The 21,481-nt window shown below is 46.7% G+C and overlaps 1 protein-coding gene across 1 annotated transcript in view; it reads right to left on the reverse strand.

Moving 5' to 3' along the window:
* The window catches only part of MTOR (mechanistic target of rapamycin kinase), a 118,941-nt gene that overhangs the window by 36,399 nt on the left and 61,061 nt on the right, over window positions 1-21,481 (reverse strand). Inside the window, 2 exon segments of the mRNA XM_079143464.1 lie at window positions 2,322-2,461; window positions 6,160-6,235. Of these exon segments, the coding sequence (XP_078999590.1) occupies window positions 2,322-2,461; window positions 6,160-6,235 (216 nt within the window).

Below are 21,481 nucleotides of genomic sequence, written 5' to 3' on the forward strand. Positions count from 1 at the left end.
CAAGACTTGGTGAATAATAAAAACAATGTGCAAATAGTATGGATACACAATTGTTAATGTATATGCTTATGATGGGGGTTCAGGATGCCAAAATATAGGCACCTTAGCATTATTGAATATTTTAAGAAACAGCCAACATTAAGGTCTTTCTTTCTCCTGTCCTCCCTAAATCAGTTCATAATACAGTCAAGGAATGTATGTCAAAATGGAATAGCATTGGTTCAGGGCACTAAATGTAAAACCAGGAGGCCCTTGTTAATCAGATCTTAGACACAGTCACACAGAGGAAAGGCAGTACCGTCCAGGCAGCTACATCTCTTTGACTGGCCGCCACGGTCCTTACCTCCTCCCCACCGTGATGGGCTGACAGATCTGGCTCCATGAGAATGTTCCAGGCCAGACTCTAAGGGAAATGACTAAACAGACTCCATTTTGCTCTGAGGCTCCATGTTATGTAGGAAATAAGCTTCTCCCATGGGAACACCCCACCTCTGTGCCCATCATCAGTTACGTGGTGTGACATGTTTAATATTATACAATGGCAACTCCTATGTAGTAAAAAATTGCTCTCTTTTGATTCCTATTGCTCCTAAACAATGTACCACGTGAACAGTGATTGTGTGGATGTTAGCTACCATTCTTTAGTTTATACCTAGGTAAGGGTCATTTTGACCCACTTCCCCCTCTGTCGATGATCTCCTGATGTTAATGTGTAATTTCGAATCATAGCAACAGACACTTATGATTAATGTGATTTTTGGTATAAGAACCCCTACAAGCCTGTGGTCGGGGCTGTTCTCCCAACAGCCATTTTTTGAGACAGTCAGCCATCCGGCTTAATAAAGACTCTCAAATTTGGACTTCTCAATGGTGATTGGTCTGTTCCTAAGTTGCGCCCCATAACACCCCCATCCCGTCTCCCCCTGGTGCTCTCTCTACTGGTCTAGCTCTCTCCTCTCAGGCCTCTCTTCAGGCTGCTCTCTAATTTGCTCTTCTTATAATGCAAGCCCCATGGTGAGACTCTCCAAATACAGCAACAGACTTCCGGTAGCTGCTGGGTAAGTCCTAACTCCAGCAGGGCCAGCGAGCCTCGTGTCTTACAGCAGCCCCCCGCCTGCCCCGCGAGCGAGCTCTGGGAAGGCAGGACTCTGTCTGGGCCCTGCTGTGTCCTCGGGGCAGACCCTGGTGAGGGAACGAGCACTCACTGACTCTGGGTTGAATGAACAAGTGGGGGCCACTCAGTTTCACATTCAAGAGAAGCAGGTACAATCTGCTGGGGGAAGCAGTAAGGCATTTTATTTTGGTCTTTTAAACTAGCTGAACTATTTAAAAATGGCAGCACAGTATTCTGCTTCAGCTATTTCTTTCCCTCTTGTTATTCTTTTAGTACTAGGGAGTAAACTCTACCACTGAGACACACCCCCAGCTCTGTTTTTTGAGATAGGGCCTTGAATTGGCAATCCTACTGCCTCAGCCTCCCGAGTTGCTGGGATTACAGGTGCAAGCCTGTGCCCAGCTTGTTTTGGCAATTAAAAAAACAAAATTGCATGTGATGTTAAAAACAAGATGGGGAGCACTTTTTCTTCAACATCCTTTAATGCCTCTCTAAACCCAAACTAGCCAACTTTCTCTGATGAGCATCCCTGTGGCTCCTCCGTGAGATACCAGCTTCCCCCTCCCTTCTCCTACTGCTGTCCCCTAAGCCTTAGTCTTTCCTACAGGAAGCACTTTAGGGTCACCCTGCTCCCTACTTGGGCTTCCAAAGGAATATGCTCATTCCATTGTCAATGTCTCCTTGGCTTCAAAACATCTCTGTTGATGTGCTGGATCAACCTCCCAGTAAAGCCCTGGATTTTGGGGTCCTGGCTAGTTCTGTGCACATACTAAGATCACCCAATAAAGGCCAAAGCACCTGCAGAGGGCAGTCACCAGTGTTTTTTCTTTTCTAAAATCATTAGCAAGAGCTAATTTAAAAAAACAAACAAACAAAAAAACAAACAAAAAAAAAAACTGGGGGTGTCAGAGTAAGAAAACAAGACCTTCGCCAGGCCAGTCAAGGTCAAGAGAGCGGATGGGAGGAGAGGGGCAGCTCCCAGGGGCCTACCCACAGCTGCCCTGTCTAGGAGCATCGTGACATTTCAATTTAAAAACTGTGCCTTGCTATTTAGCAGCTGGGATGGAATAAAGATTAAAAATGCCCAAGTGACAGACGGTTCCTGGGAAAATATCATGTGAAGCAAAGTGAGAGGCAGCGGCGGGCACTCCTTGGGGAGACTCGTGGCGGGCCTCTGGCAGCCAGGGAGTCTCCCGATGGAACTCACCACTCCCCCAGGGCCTCGAGGCAGCGCATGCCGGCGAGCATCAGCTCAGGGTCATCCTTGTTGGTGTCCGTCTTCTTGTCGTAGGCCACCAGGGCGTCCTCCACTCGTTGCAGCTTCTCGTACCAGGTGGCCTGGATCTCCTGCACGGTGGAGGAGAGGAGCTACTGAGGCACAGAGCACGAGGGGTGCGGCTCAGAGCCGCACACCTCCTCGCGTAGCTGGCCTGGCTCGGGTGGAAGAGCTCCGGCCCACGGGCAGGGAAGTTGCGTGGTGGAATGGAGACGCTGGCGGTGGCGCTGACGGAACGTCCCTGGGTCCTAGGATGACCTGAGAGCACCAAGTCCACTCCTGGCACTTGCTGCCCAGACACAGGGGTCACAGCACACCAGCTTGTGGGGACACATGCGAGGACAGGGGAGATCACTCAGGCACAGTGAGGTCCCTGACCAGAGCCCCCTCGAAGGGGCCAAGGCTGGAATCTGCTGATTCCTGATGCCGGGCTGCGTGGCAGGGATGGCAGCTGCCCTCCGGATGAGGCCAGGAAGACCAGGCCACATCTGCATATTTGCTGGAGGCAAACAACTCCCTTTTAAAAGCCCAGATTCTCTGCCTTCTTAATGCATTTTTAAACTTTCAGGAAATAATTTAAATACAATAGAACACTACCACTTAAAATTCTTTGGAAACCTTGCCCGTCTCCTACAGTCTCCCATCCAATGTTCCTTCTGTGTAGTGCTTGGCAGCTTTTCCAGAGTCGGCAGCCAAGGGAGTGATTCCCACCACCTGGCAGACAGAATGCCACGCTGACGGGTGAGCGTCACCCACAGTGAGGAGGGGGCGCTGCCACCCTGAAGTCAGAGACCAGGACTCGCCACGTGACAGACTGTTTCGTGCGTCTGTCTGCCTTCTGCCTGCCCTGCACCTCTGTCTGTCTTTTTGGCTTCTCTTTCATCAGGTGAGGGTGGTGGCCTCTCTAGGGAGTTCTTTCCACAAAGGTTCTGCGATGAGACTTGTCTGACATAATGCAGGACCTACGCTGGTCTTCTCCCCTCACCCTGCTTCCCCTTCTGCCTGCCTTCTTGGTACCAGGGATTGAACTTGGGGCACTTTACTACTGAGCTACATTCCAGCCCTTTTATTTTCGAGATAGGATCTCACTAAATTGCTTAGGGCCTCAAATTGCTGAAGCTGGCCTGGAACTTGTGGTTCTCCTGTCTCAGCCTCCCAAGTTGCTGGAATTACAGACACATACCATAGCACACGGCTCCTTTCTAAATAAAACTGTTGGTGTGTCATATGTACACCAACAATCACTTTTCTGAGCTGCCTGAAAGAACCTTTTTTTCTGAACATCAATAAGGAGGTCACAGTTGGGCATGGTGGCGCATGCCTGTAAGCCCAGCAGCACGGGAGGCTGAGGCAGGAGGATCTCGAGTTCAAAGCCAGACTCAGTTACTTAGCAAGACCCTAAGCAAAGTAGTGAGACCCTGTCTCTAAACAAAATATAAAAAAGGGCTGAGGATGTGGCTTAGTGGTTGAGCACTCCTGCGTTCAATTCCCGATGCCAAAAAAGAAAAAAAAAAAGGGAGGTCACAGTAGAATGGATCAGACATCACTCTCCCATGTTCCTATTTGAACACATGACCAGTGTAACTCCACATCATGTCCAACCCAGGAATGGCAAGTTATACTCCATGTATGTATATGTCAAAAGAGTGTTACACTCTACTGTCATGAATAACTAAAAAGAACAAATAAGACATAAAAAATAATGAGGTCACTTCTACAGACCATTAACTTCTACCTCTTTCCCCTACTTACTTTTGGCAGTACCAATGTCCTCTGTGGTCCCTGCACCAGCCACAGGGGCTGCACAGCAGCCTTCCCCCATTGCCAGTGCGGTTGTCAGAGCGGGCGTATGTGGCTCCATGCCCATCTTAGTCCGACTAAGCTTCACTCTCTAGGGCTGCCTAGAATCGTGCCACATGAAAGGGAAGATCTAGAGGACAGTGACTTGAAATGAGAAGCTCTTAGCTGAGCGGGAGCACTGGTAGACTCCCCGCACTGGATTTCTGTACCAGGAGCCAGGGAGTAATGCGGGGCACAGACCCTGTGAACCAGCAGAAAGCAGTCGGGCGGCACAGGGAGCAGGTCAAGTAGGGGGCAGGATATTTTGAATTGCAACGAACTGCAGAAACTATAAGGTTTAAGCAATGAATCACACAAAATTCTAATGAGGTTGCTGTTACATAAATTGTGCTGAGAAAGCACAGGCTCTGCCAAGAAAAAGCAAACCATTGTCAAGCTTAATGTGATTCAGCTACCTAAATATAACAGAAAATCCCCCACAGTTTAGCAGCAATCCCGGAACTAATGGTCACCTTAGGAACCTGAAGATGCAGGCACTTTGAGTTGAGGCTGGCGTTCTGAACACGGGTGGAGACCATCTCTCGGCAGAGCACCTGAACGCCAGATGTGTGAGGAGCCCTTATTTTAATTAGCACTGACTGGGGTCCAAGCTCTAAGGACCTCAGGGTAAAACACAGTGAAGTCTAGTGGAGACAGTCAGTGCCCCTGGGCCTACTTCTCCCCTCTGCAAACGAGAACTGTGGCAAAGCTGGACGAGACAGCTATTTTGTCCTCATCTGGGGAGATGCTACCTTGGTCCAGTTACAGACAGTCTTGCTAGAGATGGCAAAAGATTGCCTTAAAAGTCTTAGTCCAGCTACTAGCCCTCTAGGAGGGAAAATGCCGGACAATCAAATAAAATCCTGTAAGTTATTCATCATTTTCTTAATTCTAATCCCTGGCTTTTGATTAAGGCAAGCCACCACAAGTGACCTGCATGACTCAGAAAAGACTCCTCATCAAATGCATGGTCAGAGCTTCTCAGCATTCCAAGAATTCAATACTAAGTTCATTAAGCTATGCTTTATATATTTTGGGATTATCAAAGCACCCTCTCAAGATTCCAAAGAGTAATGGAAATGTTTTAGCGTTGGTAGGGCAAGTCGGCACAGAGAAGCAGCTCTGTAAGCAATAATGGAATAGAAAATCCTTCAAAGCTGGGTATAAAATCACAGTATGCATTTTTCCTGGACAGTTGGCCATATTTCTTCTTCTAAAATGTGTGTGGTAACCATGGGCCAGACACATGTGATCTGCCACAGGGACACAATAATTCAGATCAGGTTAAATGCTAGGCTCTGAGGCCAGACTGCCGGGGTTCACGTCTTGGTTCTGTCATTTATTTGCTCTGTCAGCCCAGATAGACTTTTTTTTTTTTCCTTCTTTTTTTTTTTGTACAGGGGATTGAACCTAGCGGTGCTTTAACACTGAGCAACCTCTCAACCTTTTTATTTTTTGAGTTAGGGTACCCTAAGTTGCTGAGGGTCTCACTGAGCTGCCAAGGCTAGCCTCCAACTTGCAATCTTCCTGTACAAGCTTCCCAAATAGCTGGAATCATAGATGTGTGCCACTCTGCCTGGCCCAGACAGGTTCTTAGCCTGTTGGGATAAGAACAGCAGCTATTTCACCGAGTCGCTGTTCAACAAGGACTGAATTGGATGAGGTATATACAGCACTTGGCAAAGGGCAAGACACATGCTAAGCCTGATAAATATTGGCGATTCTTGTGATTAGAGTGCCCTCACAATTTATGTTCAGTTTGAATGTAATCCCTACAGCCATTGTCTTTAAGATACAGGCACGTGAGTGTTACACTATTACAAAGTGGGAAACAAACAGAAACAGAAAGTAACGTTCTCAAGGTCTGGGCCAAGTGCCTCCCTAGCCAGGTCTCTATCTCCAGCCTTTCTAAAAGGAATGAGGCACTTACCAGTTCTCCAAAGTGCTTCATGGCGTATTCCAACACCCCAGCAGCTGCCTCGGGCTGCTGTAGCTTATTATTAATGCTGAGGAAACAAAAGGAACAAGGGGTTAAAACTGCGCACATCCAAGGAGCAAGGCGCTAAAACTCTGAAATCCTGGATGCAAAACTGTCCCTGTTGTAGTGCATAACCACATGAGATCCCTCTGAATTCTTAACCCTTACTTCTCATCAGTTGCCTTCAGAAATAGGAATAATCCAAATCAACGAAAATTGTCAGACTCTTTAATACAGAGGCTGAGCATCCACGCCCATGAGAACCCAGAGGCTTGGGCTGGGCACCCATGCAACTGCTCCCAATAGCACCCAACGCCTCGCATTCAGATATCTCCTTGGTCCCTCTTCAGGGACTGTTCACTTCCTCTGCAGTGCCCTCTGAAGGGACCAGAGCGTCCTCAGGTTGGCCTCTGGTGGTGAGTGCTTGTCACTAGGAGGCTCTGCTTGGCTGATGTCACCTGCAGGCCACTGGGGGCCCATGGAGCTGAAGGACTGCACCCACATGGGGACAGTCGGGCAGTGCTACTGGAAGGTCTGGTGTCCGGAGCTGGTTAATCAGGGAGGCTATGAGGGCCCCCCAAAGCAGGAGAGCTGCGGGGCTTAGACCCTTGTTCTAACAGGAACCTGTGCAACTAAACCCAAGCACCAAACACAAGCCTGCGCTGTGGAAGGACGGGGCACAGGAAGAGTGAAGGAGCCGGCTGGGGAGAGCCACAGGACAATGACTGTACCTGTTTCCTGGCAGGGGGCACACCAAAAATGTGACAAGCCAACTTGGAAATCTGGACTGATTTAACAAGCAAGGATCCGGTTTATTACCTTGAGTACAAACTGTCTACTTGAGTAGAATTAATTTTTAAGTGGTCTGTGGACAGGCCAGGATTTGGGTTCAATGTGGTAAATTGGCAAGAGATTGCTGTTATAAATATTATTTTTAAAATGCAATTCCACCACATTTCTTCCAATAAAACTGAGAAGGAACTGCCCAGAAATCTGATGAGCTAGAGACGTTAACATTTGTGAAAGTAATAATCTAATGGCCCAGGTTTACAAAGAGAATCTTAAATAATCTTTCTGACTTATCACTCCTTTGGCCTCATGTATCCTTGAGTAAGTGGGGAGGGGAAGGTAAGATCAGCCCTGTTTCACTAGGAAGGACAGTGACTTCCACAGTGAATCAGGATGGCCCTGCAACACCTGAAGCGGTCGGATGACTGCTGAGGAGGAATGAGGGGTGCAGCGCCCTTGGGTCTGGAGCCACAAGACTTGGACTCACATTTCTGGAGGTCTGATTCTGCCATTTACAGGCCAGTCACCTGTTTTGAGTTTTGCCTCCTGTGTCTATGAAGCATGGCTGAGACCACCTTCTCCACAGAGTCTTCAGGGAAATGAGCGGAACAGGGGCACGCAGTTGCTAGAGACGGTTCGATGCTTGTCCACAGGAAAAGCACACATGTGGGGCTGAGTCTTAAGCTAGCAGTAGGAATCACCAGTGTGGGCTCCAAACTTCAGAATAGGTTATCCGAGCATCCAGGCTCCATCCTCTAGCGTCTGCACCAGAGGTGAAAGTTCATGCCATGTTCCTCTCCTCTGCTTGTAGGAATAGACAGGTGACCTCATGGGGAATCTAATGGAAGGACCAGCGGTGCTTATTGTACTAGTCCTTAGCAAAGCAATGAACCAGAATGTTCTTCATGAGCTGGTCTATTGCAGAATTCAGAAAAGGTTTAATCTCCACATGAAACCATAGCATTACAGTTTCCTTTAGTTAGCTCTATGAATCTTTTCTAAGCTAAGAATGAAAAGCAAATCAAAAGGGACAAACTACCATGGGCTCACTTCGAGGTAGGTCCCAATGTCCAATGCCTCTTGGCTCTGTCAGGCTGGTACTGGACTCTGGTCCACTCATGGGGTTGGGGGTGGGGCGTATGGATAATTACCACTACTAGGTATTAGTGTGTCATTACTTAGTTTCTTGAACCCAAATATAGGTTTTGTGAAACCATAAGAAAACAGGAAAACAGAAAGCCCGTACATAGCCTACATAATATGTAATATATACTTCCTGTATTCTCTTTGGTGGACTCTTGGGGTGGCCTTTGTAGGGGTAAACTCCTGGGAGGAGAATGAAACTGTTCTGATGTAGAAGATAAAGTACTCTCTGCCCGAGCAGAAGCAGCAAACTCTAAAAAACACACATGAAAATCCAAGAGTTCTGACAACTGCCTTCCAGTCTTGTGTTCTGGAACATGTTCTACTTTTAAGAACAAGTTATAAACATTACCAAAGCTTGACTCATTTTGGGGATAAAACAACACAAAAATAAAACCAAGTAAAAGTCTGTTTCTAATCCACTCTGCCACGAATTAGCCAGAAAAAGAGAGTTTACCAACAATTAATCAAAATTAGGAAGTGGTGGTCAGAGTCCTCCGAGGAGAAATCCAAACACGAACATGGCTGTGGCCTGGAAGTGCCTCCACCACAGACCAGCAGCACTGCAGGTCCAAGACGGGATGTGAGCATGTGGCCCTGACCCTTTTAAGAGAAGCCAAGATAAACCATCATCAGAGTGCTCCCACTGAGTGCAGGGGACAACAGGCTGCAGCCAGGCCCAGCTGGAAGGAGAGAAGAGCAGGTGGAGCTGCTGACCAGGCCTTGGCAATGCCATGAGCTTGGGGGTGCGCCTTGAGCTGCAGAGTTCTTAGCTTTCTACTCTGGGCCTCAGTGGACACCAGTCACACCTGGAAACTGGGCGGGTGGAAGCCAGGGAGACGCTTCAGTTAGCCAACTCTCTCTGTAACTCGCTGCCCAGGAGCAGGGAGACCCGTGGGCCTTCACTTTAACTCCCCCACTGACAACACTCCCTCTGACCCCAAGCTCCCACCCATTTCTATTTCCTTTCAGAAGTTACTAATACACCTTAATGCTTCCCATGTGACAGTCGGCACGCCACCACTGCAGGTTTTTGGAGGCAGCTCATTGGAGGCTGCCAGACTTAGAGACCTGGGCTGCAAAATGCAGAATAAATAAGGCTCTATGGAAACTCAGGAGTTCCTACTATAAGCCCCTAGTTTCCTGCTTATTTGAGTGACACAGGGAGTCCTTTGAAATATTCCCCTCTTAAACTCAGTTGTGGTTTTATGAGGCTCATGTGAAGAAGTCACCTTTGCCCACAGCTCCCTTAATGAGGAGCTCTCGTTTTTATGGGGCAGCCGGGAGTTTTAAACACTCCCGTGCGCCCCTCAGTCTTTCCATATTAATGCTGGAAGTTTATAAAGGGCAAACTGTTCAAAGCTCCAGCTCAACAGTGAGGAGCCTTAACGGTACAAACCAGACCCCACTGATGCCGGTCTGGCAAAAAAGACCCAACAACAAACAGGTTTAGAGGGACTGAGGCTTGGGCAGCAGGGTGAGCCCATGCATGAGTGACAGGTGACCAGAGCGCTGCTGTCTGCTCGACCGCAGTGGGAGGTGCGAGGCACACTGCTGTGGTTGTGCAGCCTCCAGTCTCCATTTTCCAGTGAGGACTTCCAGTCACCATCTTACAGAGCTGAGTGTGGAGCAGACAGCCTGCCTGCCCACAAAGTGACACCCAGAGCCCACAGGGAACAGAATGAACTGGGAGGAGTGGAAGAGGCATATTCGATCGCGTGCATTCCCTGCCCTGAGGCCAAACCTTACTAAAGGAGCTGAACTGAAGAGCTGGAAAATGGAGGAAAGCGCGCTCTAGTGTTGAGAAGAGAGAAGAATCAGGGAAGGAAGCTGCCTCGAGGCCTTAACACCAAGCAGGTCACACCCAACACCTTCCTCCTCACTAGGTGAAAACCAGTGCAGAGCGCTGAGAGCAGAGCACGTAGGCTAGGCCTGCATTTCAGAGGTGAGGGGCATTCCCTGGGCAGGTGGCCATCGGGAGCGGTGGCTGAGGAGGTGGAAACCTCTGTGACCCTCCATCGAGCTGTCCCTCAGTGCTCTTCACAGGCAGGTTGTTTCCAGAATCACAGGGCAGGAGGGCAATGAGGGGCTCAAGATCTCAATGCTGACCCCGTCAAACTGCCCTGACACCATTGTTGCCACTAGAAGGACACTGTGACCCTGAGGGTATCCTTCCTCAGTCGCTGCTCCTGAGACTGAGGCCCTGGACTGAGGTCAAGTCTAGTTACTGGCCTGGTTGTTCCTCCTTGTGAGGCCCCATTGGAGATCACCCTCACCTTGCAGCCTCAGCACCTTGGTGACTTCCAGGCGTTTAGAGCACAGTGTGAGACACCTCCATGCCAAACCAGGGCAGGGCGGAAGGCCCCTGGGCACACGGAGCAGCTGCAGCCCATCTGGGGAGCTTGGTGCCTCCCTGGGCTCCCATCGGGCATTCTCAAGAACATGACGCGACTGCTTCACGTGGCCCCGGCCTCTGTTCTCCTGCCTTTTTCTAGAGCAGACTGCTGCCTGTGTTTCATTTGGTTCACTGTCAAGGAAGAATTCTCTGAATTCCCTGGGCTCCTGGCTGGTGACACATGCATCACTGCTGACAGGGGCCTGTGCAGGTGTGAGCGGGGTGTCTTGACTAGACCCAAGACCACCCTGGACACTATTTTGGGTCCCTTCCACTATGTGAAGAAGTTCTTGTTTCTTTCACAGAAACCGCTTCAGATCCCCCTCCCTGCACTGAGGCTTAGCTCTGTGCCCACTGCATGATTAAAAACAGAACGATCTGGTGCCCGACAGAGCCAGACGATCTGGGTCCTGATGTCTTCATCAGGCAGCTCCTGAGAAAAGGGAAATGGTCTGGGGAACTCCAGGGTGGATCAGCCTCTTTCTGAACAGAGTACTTAAAAGCAGGAGGACAGCAGCAAAGGCAGAAGTGGGAGGGAGAACGTTTGTAAGGTGGTATGCAGGAAGGTGGGGCAGGGCCATCCCAATGCCAGCAGGAGGGAGACTGGAAGGTCAGAGTGGCTACCTGAGAGACAGAGGCAGGTGACGAAAACAGCACCCCAGGTCTGGCAGCGTATCTGGTCCTTTCTACATATTAAGAAAGACTCTGCCCCATTACAGATTTCAAACCTGGCATGTGCCCCTGAGTTCTCTGGGACCAGGGTAAAAAAACTTGGTGTAAGAGAAGTGGCGGGCTTCAGACACTCCAAATAGGTTCCTGATGTCTTAGCCCAGTGTGACCACAGGGAAGGGCTCCTACTGCATCAGGTCCCTCTCTTGGTCACAATGACTAGAGAACATGCTAAGAGGCCATGTGAGAAGGTGTCAGCCCTTAAGAATAAAAAGGGTACAATAACATTCTAGATTACAAGAGGGAGCAAAAACATCTGTCTTTTCAGGACTGGTCAGGGAAGTCTATCATTTTCTCTTAATTAGGAAAAGTTTGGGGGAGGGAAGTTCACTACAACAGAATCACCATTTCAAAATAATTCCATCTGTGCATGTTCTGTATGATTAATGTGTTCTCTACAGAGGGGAGACTGGGGCAGATAGTTTTATATTCTGCCTTTTCACATAACACGCATTTTTCTCTTTTCTCAGAATCTTCATAATTCCTTTTAAGGACCTGCTGATAGATCCAGGGCTGGTGGAGAGCAGCACCTGTTGAACGGCAGGCCACAAGAAGCAGCTCATGACTCTCTGCTCAGTGGGTGACCTGTCCCATACAAGTCTACAGAGTTGGCTCTGGGAATCAGTGTCCCCGCCAGAGACCAGCATCTTCCACCTCCCCACACCACCCCACCTCTCTCCTGGCTGGACAGGGGCCCGGTGACCTAGTGTGACCCAGCATGAAGTACAGAGAGGTACATGGCCCCAGAGTGTCCAAGCACAAGATCTGTTCTGGCCGGGCTGCCGACTGAGGGCCTGTCAGAGGTGTGCTGTAAAAATGATGAACGGCCGCCACGTTTCCAGGCTGGGGGCTGATTTAAGGAGCTACTGGCAGGCGCATGCTCCCAGCATGTCAGCCAGTTAATTACTTCCAACTTCATCTTCTTGTCAACACTTCCTGACAAATTGGCCATTATCTTTTTATTCTACAACAACGAGCACGGCTCCTTTTCTGGTGATGCCTGCAGGTTTCCCCGCCTTTCTGCTTCTTCACGTCCAGAGTGAAATGACGAGTTCTGGGAGGGACTCTTGCAAAGAAGCTCTAGGGAAAAAGAACAAGCGGGAGGGCGCGCTGACCGAACCCTAAGCGGAGTCTCCTCTACCTCATCTCAGCAGAGAGCGCAGTTTGGGAAACACCCGGATTTCCTGGCTTCTGAACGTGCAAGAGCTCCGACAGCCTATATGTGGACACAGCTGAGAAACAAAAATGCAGTGAGCTGGCACCTTGCGACCCGGCAGCTCCTTGCACTCACGTTTAATCGTACATGCAGATAGGAGCGAGGCTTCCACGGCGCTAAGGGGTGGGGTCCACTGTGGGCTGGTCACCGGGACCAAAGGGGAAAAAATGTGCCCACCTTCTAGGTGAGGAGAAAGCTGGCACAAGAGAAGCGTGACACATTACAATCAGAGAACCTAGACTCACAGGAAATGACCTGTCCAAAAGAATTTCAAGAGACCTGTGGTGTCACCACCAACAATGGAGTGAAATCAGAGGTGGCCAGAGGCAGAACCTGCACCTGCCGCATTTCACCAGTTCTAAGATGGCCACTTCCTCACACCTCTAAAATTAGGACGCAGCACACAATTCAAGGTTGGATTCAACACTCCAGCACAGTTTAACTGTCGCGCTTTGTTCCTCCCCATGGGAGTTCATAAAAATCAGAGGCTGTTTCTCTAACTCACTGTTAGGAGCAAGCCCCATTAAATCTCCTGGCGTTCCAGAGGACGTGCCAGATGCCGACGGAAAGCAGAGGTTTACTTCGGAGACACAGCCTACGCCTCCCTTACTGTGCAGCAGCAAAGACCACGCATCCTTCTGGCCGGCTTTAGGAGACACCAGAATGCTTCTTAGCTTCCCCACTGACAGGGGCTTCTGCACTCAAAAGCTGTCCTTGGGGCTGAACCTATGGGAAGTCTCTGGAGCAGCCAGGAGTCAGTGCATGTGCAGATGCTGGGGCACTGAAGAAGGGCTAGAGAGGCCGGAACTGAGCCTGTGCCCTCACTGCACAGTGCTCTTCGCCCTGCCACCTGCGGCTGCACAACGCCTTGTTTTGGTGCTTGGCATGGAAGCCAGGCCTCCCACCTGCTGTGCACACACTCTCCCACTGAGCTGCACCCAGCTCTTCCTTCCTGGGCTCTTATTCCTAGAGGCACACTGGTACCTGTGCAGCCAGGGTGACCCAGGCGGGGGACTGTATTTTGCTGAGCAAATCCTCCTTCTCTGGACAGAGTGCTTTGACTCCCAGCAGCAGTATTGGATGAAGACAAGGCTGCATACCTTTTCTGGAAGCCAGGAAGCCACTATAAAAGCAGGACTCATGCTTCCAAGTAGCACAACAGTGAATCCTGGAAGCATGTGTTTACAATTAAAACACAGAGGGGTTTGTTGGCCCTTCTAACCCGTCTCCTGCAGACTGCAAAACCCAGTCACCCTTGCCATTAGTTGGTTGCTAAGGAATGACTGCACACATCCCCTAACATTCTTCAAGAATGACAGGCCTGTTTCCAGTTTGTGGTGCCTAAGTCACGGTGGAGGTGGTCCAGCCCGGCAGTCACCAGGTGGCTTGGGTGCGGACCTGCAATCTGGTCCTGCAACCCCAGCAGGGTCTTGTCCCTGGCTAGAGGGATTTACTGAAACTGCAACATAATGGGTGTTTGATTCCCCCTTGAGACAGACTAGATGTGTTAGGTTCCTGGGTAGATTTGGGAGAATAAAGCTATTTAGAGATAAGGATTTTTTAAGGGGAAATGTCACTTTCTTTGTTGCTTCTTCAACAATGGTGGCTGCCTGTGGCCCCTCAGGCTGATGAAGGCAAAAGAATTCAGATGTGCCATTTGCACAGGCCTCGAGAACAGACAGGAGTGAGCGCAAACCTCCCCAAACACTCTGCAGTCCGTTGCTGATATTCACCAGAAGGAGGACAGAGACTGGAGCTGTGGCTTCCAGGAGTGTGAAGTGGTGACACAGAAGGGCGCCACCCTGGGTCAGGATCATGAATGGCCTCGACCTTTCCGGAGCTTGCTATTTTTGATTCTATGACTATGACCTAAAGAAGAAAAAGGAACTTTCATCAAGAAACCACGTACCTTACCATGATCAAATACTGGGAAGGATGATGGAGAGGTATTTAAGGGGAGGAACCTTCTGCCGGGGGCTCACGCCCTCATTCGACGAGTTCCAACAGAGCATTCCGACTCGCAGAGCTCACAGCTCAGTGATGGAGACACACAAGGAAGAGGACAAGGACGAGCTGAAATGGGTGCTGAGGAGGCACACGTGATGAAGAGCACAGCGAGCGCTCCGGGAGGAACATGGGACTTAGACGGGGGATCCAGAAAGACTTCTGATGAGGTGACAAGGGCACACTGAACAGTCTTCTTGACACCGCTGGACATAGCCTGGGTCAGACTCGTCTGTACCTTATGTGCATCACCTGTTCTTAAACATACTTTGGAACTGACGTCCACCACGTCCACAGGAAAATGTAGCCCTCAGCATTCGGCTGACTGAACGAGCGTTCAGACACCCTGGGAACGCCCACTCCGACCAAGAGAGCGCAGCGCCTGCCCCCCCAGCCCTGCCCCAGGCTTAACCACCACACCGACTTCTAGGGTTAGCTTGTCAGGTTTTGAACTTTACATGAACACGTGACATTACACATCTGCCCGATGTCGATGTACCACTCTGTCATATGCCATAGTCGTCCCTTCTCTTACTGAATGAAGAGACCATATTTACCTAACTGCTGAAGGACATCTGGATTGTTCAGGGTTTGGCTACTATGCACAGTGTTACCACAAATGTTGGTGCACATGGTTTTTGGAGCATGTGTTTCTGATTCTGTTGAGAAAATACCAAGAGGCAGAACTGTCGGGTCACAGGGTCTGCTCAGCTTTACCAAGCACTGACAAACTGCTCCGGAGTGGTCTTACTACTGGCACTTCTACCAGCACTACGCCAGAATGCCAACTGCTCCACACTTCTGTCAACATCTGGTATTTTCAGTCTTTTCCATTTCAGCTCTTCTGGCTGGAGTGTAGCAGCATCTTACTATGGTTGCTATTTGAATTTCCATGATGACTAATGAGGACCAGCCTCTCTGTCTTTACAGGCTTTGGAGGTCCTCTTTAGTGAACTACATGCCTGTCCACATCTCTGGCCCATCTTTTAGGGGGTGACTTTCCCTGATCTTATTGTTTGGTTCTTCACATACTCCGGACACAGTACATACAAAAGTCTATACTGGAACAATTTCTTGCTATTTCATTCTCTTCACAATGTTTCTTGCTGAATAGAAGCGACTATTCTTCTTGCACTTCTTAATGTTTCCACGGCTGATTGGAGATTTTGGTGTCTTGTTCAAGAAGTCCTTGCTTATCCCAAGCTGCTCAAGATCCTCCCCTTCCAGGATCGGCTTTCTTTTACTTTGCACATTTCCCTCTTTTGGGACTCAAGGTTCTGTGTGGGTAAGGGAAGGACTGTAGGTGACAGTGGCTGTACGTACAGCAGACTGTCACATCCTCACCATTCCACGGTGCTACCTTGTCATAGACCAAGAGTTCACATACATGTGGGACTGGACATTTAATTCTATTTGAGTTGTCTATTAGTCTATCCTTGTGCCAAACGCACTGACTTACTGTAACTTTATGATAAACCTTGATATCCAATAGTGCATTTCCCCCAAATTTATTCTTTTTCAAAAATGTCTTAGACTTGTGACACAGATGAACCTGGAGGACATGAAAATGAAATACAAAGAAAAATGAATACTGTATGAGCTCACTCAATGTGAAGTCTAAAAAAGCTGCTCTTGCAGAAGTAAGAGCAGAATGGCAGTACCAGGGCCTGGGGTGGTTGCGGGAGCCGGTGCGGTGCCACCTGGGGCTAGAAGTTGGTCAAAAGATACAAAATTTCAGTAAGGAGGAATAAATTTAAGAGAGCTGTTGTACACAATGGTGACTATGGTTAATTGTACTCCTGAAAAATGTTAATTAAAAAACATAAGATCCAAGATGGTGGACTAGAGGGAGGCTGCATTCCTTGTCCCTCCCTAACTCCGGTTTCAAGCAGAGGATATCTGTTTCTTGGTGAGCCAGTTTTTGCTGCTTATCGATCCCTTGTTGTTTATGTTGTTTACTGTGATCACCTGCAATCTGCCAGGTGATCGACGCCTTTTTTGAGTGCAGATTGCTCATTGTCAGGCGCCTATCATCTGCCATTTGCCTGCCTCCTGTCTGTCCATTGCCTGCCTTTCACCTAGCCATCACCCACCACCCAGGTTCACCTCCCAATCGTCTGACAGCTGCCAGCAGACTGACTACAGACCGCGAGTGGAGCACCTGCTGCCTGCTGTTGCCTGGAAGTTCACTGTTACAGTAGCTGCAGGTTTGGTTACACCTGGCTGCCGCAATTTTGAGACAACAGCCAAGCCCCGTAGGACCCCTGGCCAGACTGACTGAGCCCCGTCTCCAGGATCCCTCACTCCCTGCCTCCAGGGCCCTCACATTGACTGACTGCTCCCTGCCACCAGGACCCCCAGACCAATTGACTGTGCCCTATCACGGGGACCCCAGACCGACTGATTGCAACTGGCCTCCAGGATCCCGCAACCACACCAAACACACCCAACCTCCAGGACCCCTGCCTGACCAACTGCACCCCGCCTCCAGGACCTCCATCCGACCACATCCACACCCCGAGCTGCAGCACTCCATTTGCCAACACATTTGAAAGCCAGAGTGGCCATCTTGGATAATCCTGGAAGCCATAGCTCCGATCTTTAGGTGGGGCAAATCCCATCCTGCCACGCCTGCTGAAGCATTGTAAGGTACCTCTCATGCATCAGGCTAAGGAAGACTGGGAGGTTTCATTACTATATGACTGTTATAGTGTAGATGTTCTTTCTTCTCCTTATTGAACAATTTTAAGTTTTTATTTCTGTACTTTTTTTGGCTCTCTTTTCCTTTTGTTTACCTGTTCCCTCAGAGTCTCTTTCTCCCTTTTTGCATGCTAACATCCAATTTCTTTTGATTACACTCTCACCCTTTCTATTATCTAGAACTTCTGTATATTCTTTTCTTATCCCATTAACAGCTACATCCTACATCCCTCTGCATCCTCTTTGTCCTCCATTAGAAACTGCAGATCTTATTGCAAATCTGTTTGTTATACTGAAGATAATAGTTGAACTCATTCAGTTTATTATGACAATTTTGTTATTGTCCTCATAGGGGTTATTTGGTCTAGGATTGCACAGTGTCTGAACTGGGCACTGCTAATATTGATCTCCCCTAAAGAAAAGGTTTTGGAAACCTATAGGGCCACTATAAGCCTGTAGGGGGAAATCTGCAATACCCCAGATCTGCACTGCTAGAGGGGAAGATACATTAACAACATGAAAAAACAAGGGAAGAAAATGATCCAACAAATCTAGATTCTATATTAATAGAATCCAATGACAGTATGGTAGAAGAAATGTCAGAAAAGGACTTCAGATTATACATGATTAAGATGATTCGCAAAGCAAAGGATGAGATAAGAAAGCAAATGCAGGCAATGTATGATAATACCAATAAGCAGTTAAAAGAATAACTGCAGGAAGCAAAAGATCATTTCAACAAAGAGATAGAGAATTTAAAACAAAAACCAAACAAATGGAAATCCTTGAAATGAAGGAAACAATAAATCAAATAAAAAACTCAATGGAAAGCATCACCAAAAGACTATACCACTTGGAAGACAGAACCTCAGACAATGAAGACAAAATATTTAATCTTGAAAATAAAGTTGCCCAAACAGAGAAGATGGTAAGAAATCATGAACAGAATCTCCAAGAACTATGGGACATCATGAAAAGACCAAATTTAAGAATTATTGGGATTGAGGAAGGCACAGAGATATAAACCATAGGAATGAACAACCTATTCAATGAAATAATCAGCAAATTTCCCAAACCTGAAGAATGAAATGGAAAATCAAATACAAGAGGCTTACAGAACACCAAATGCACAAAATCACAACAGATCCATACCAAGGCACATTATAATGAAAATGCCTAACATTCAAAATAAAGATAGGATTTTGAAGGCTGCGAGAGAAAAGCATCAGATTACATATAGGGGGAAACCAATATGGATAACACCAGACTTCTCAACCCAGACTCTAAAAGCTAGAAGGGCCTGGACCAACATATTTCAAGCTCTGAAAGCACATGATTGCCAACCAAGAATCCTATACCCAGCAAAACTGACCTTCAGATTTGAAGATGAAATAAAATCCTTCCATGATAAGCAAAAGTTAAAAGAATTTACAAATAGAAAGCCTGCGCTATAGACTGTTCTCAACAAAATATTCCATGAGGAGGAGATGAAAAACAACAATGTAGGTCAGCAAAAGGGAGGAACTACCTTAGAGAAAAACCACTCAAAGAAGAAACCAAGCCAACTTAAAAACCAAAAATAAGCCAAATGACTGGGAATACAAATCATATCTCAATAATAACCCTGAATGTTAATGGCCTAAACTCATCAATCAAAAGACATAGATTGGCAGAATGGATTAAAAAGAAAGATCCAACAATATGCTGCCTGCAAGAGACTCTTCTCATAGAAAAAGACATCCACAGACTAAAGGTGAAAGGATGGGTAAAAACCTACCATGCACATGGACTCAGTAAAAAAGCGGGGATTTCCATCCTTATATCAGATAAAGTGGACTTCAAGCCAAAGTTAGTCAGAAGGGATAAAGAAGGGCATTTCATACTGCTTAAGGGAACCATAAATCAGGAAGACATAACGATAGGAAATATTTATGCCCCAAACAATGGTGCATCCCTGTACATCAAACAAATACTGCTCAATTCCAGGAATCACATAGACCACAACACAATAATTCTGGGCGACTTTAACACACCGCTGTCACCACTGGATAGATCTTCCAAACAAAGACCAAACAAAGAAACCATAGAACTCAATAACACAATCAATAACCTAGACTTAATAGACATATATAGAATATTCCATCCATCAACAAGCCAATTCACTTTCTCAGCAGCACATGGAACCTTCTTGAAAATAGACCATATGTTATGCCACAAAGCAGCCCTTAGGAAATGCAAAAAAATAGAGATACTGCCTTGTGTTCTATCAGATCATAATGGACTGAGAGTAGAAATCAATGACAAAATAAAAAAAGGAAATTACTCCAACACCTGGAGACTAAATAATATGCTATTGAATGAAACATGGATAACAGAAAAGATGAGGGAGGAGACAAAAAAATTCTTAGAGGTCAATGAGAATGACGATACAACATATCAAAATCTCTGGGACACTATGAAAGCAGTGCTAAGAGGAAAATTCATTGCATGGAGTGCATTCCAGAAAAGAATGAAAAGTCAACAACTAATGACCTAACATTACAGCTCAAAGCCCTAGAAAAAGAACAGAATAACAGCAAAAGTAGTAGAAGACAGGAAATAATTAAAATCAGAGCTGAAATCAATGAAATTGAAACAAAAAACAATTCAAAAAATTGACAAAACAAAAAGTTGGTTATTTGAAAAAGTAAACAAAATAGACAAACCCTTAGCCACACTAACAAAGAGAAGGAGAGAGAAGACTCAAATTACTAAAATTCGTGATGAAAAAGGAAAAATCAGGACAGACACCACTGAGATACATAACATAATGAGAAGTTACTTCGAAAATCTGTATTCCAACAAAATAGAAACTACAGAAGACACTGACAAATTTCTAGAGACATATGCTCCTCCCAAACTGAACCAGGAGGACATACACAATTTAAACAGATCAATATCAAGCAATGAAATAGAAGAAGCCATTAAAAACCTACCATCCAAGAAAAGCCCAGGACCAGAAGGATTCTCAGCCGAGTTCTATAAGACTGTCAAAGAAGAACTCATTCCAATACTTCTCAAAGTATTCCAGGAAATAGAAAAGGAGGATACTCTACCAAACTCATTCTATGAAGCTAATATCACCCTCATACCCAAACCACGAAAAGACACATCAAGGAAAGAAAATTTTAGACCAATATCCTTGATGAATATAGATGCAAAGATCCTTAATAAAATATTGGCAAACCGTATCCAAAAACATATTAAAAAAATTGTACACCACGATCAAGTGGGGTTCATCCCTGGAATGCAAGGATGGTTTAACATCTGTAAATCAATAAACGTAATCCATCATGTCAATAGACTTAAGTATAAGAATCATATGGTTATTTCAATTGATGCAGAAAAAGCATTTGACAAAATACAACACCCCTTCATGCTCAAAAATAAAATAGAGATAGTAGGAACATACCTGAACATTGTAAAGGCTATTTATGCTAAGCCCATGGCCAACATCATTCTTTTTTTTTTTTTTTTTTTTTTTTTTTGCCGATCGAACTCAGGGCCTTGTGCTTGTGAGGCAAGCACTCTACCAGCTGAGCTATCTCCCCAGCCCTTGACATCATTCTTAATGGAGAAAAACTGAAAGCATTCCCTTTAAAAATGGGAACAAGGCAGGGATGTCCTCTTTCACCACTTCTATTCAACATCGTCCTCGAAACTCTAGCCAGAGCAATTAGACAGACTAAAGTAATTAAAGGAAGACGAATAGGAAAAGAGGAACTTAAGCTGTCACTATTTGCTGATGACATGATTCTATATTTAGAGGATCCAAAAAACTCCTCCAGAAAACTTCTAGGCCTCATCAATGAATTCAGCAAAATAGCAGGCTATAAAATCAACACGCATAAATCTAAAGCATTTTTATATGCAAGCGACAAAACAGCTGAAAGGGAAATGAGGAAAACAACTCCATTTGCAATAGCCTCAAAAAAAAAAAAATACTGGGGAATCAATGTAACCAAAGAGATAAAAGATCTCTACAATGAAAACTACAAAACACTGAAGAAAGAAATTGAGGAAGACCTTAGAAGATGGAAAGATCTCCCATGTTCTTGGATAGGCAGAATTAATATTGTCAAAATGGCCATACTACCAAAAGTGCTATACAGATTCAATGCAATTCCAATTAAAATCCCAATGATGTACCTTACAGAAATAGAGCAAACAATCATGAAATTCATCTGGAAGAATAAGAAACCCAGTATAGCTAAAGCAATCCTTAGCAGGAAGAATGAAATAGGGGGTATCGCAATACC

The sequence above is a fragment of the Sciurus vulgaris genome (genome assembly GCF_902686455.1).
Source record: "Sciurus vulgaris genome assembly, chromosome: 1".
Taxonomy (NCBI): Eukaryota; Metazoa; Chordata; class Mammalia; order Rodentia; family Sciuridae; genus Sciurus; species Sciurus vulgaris.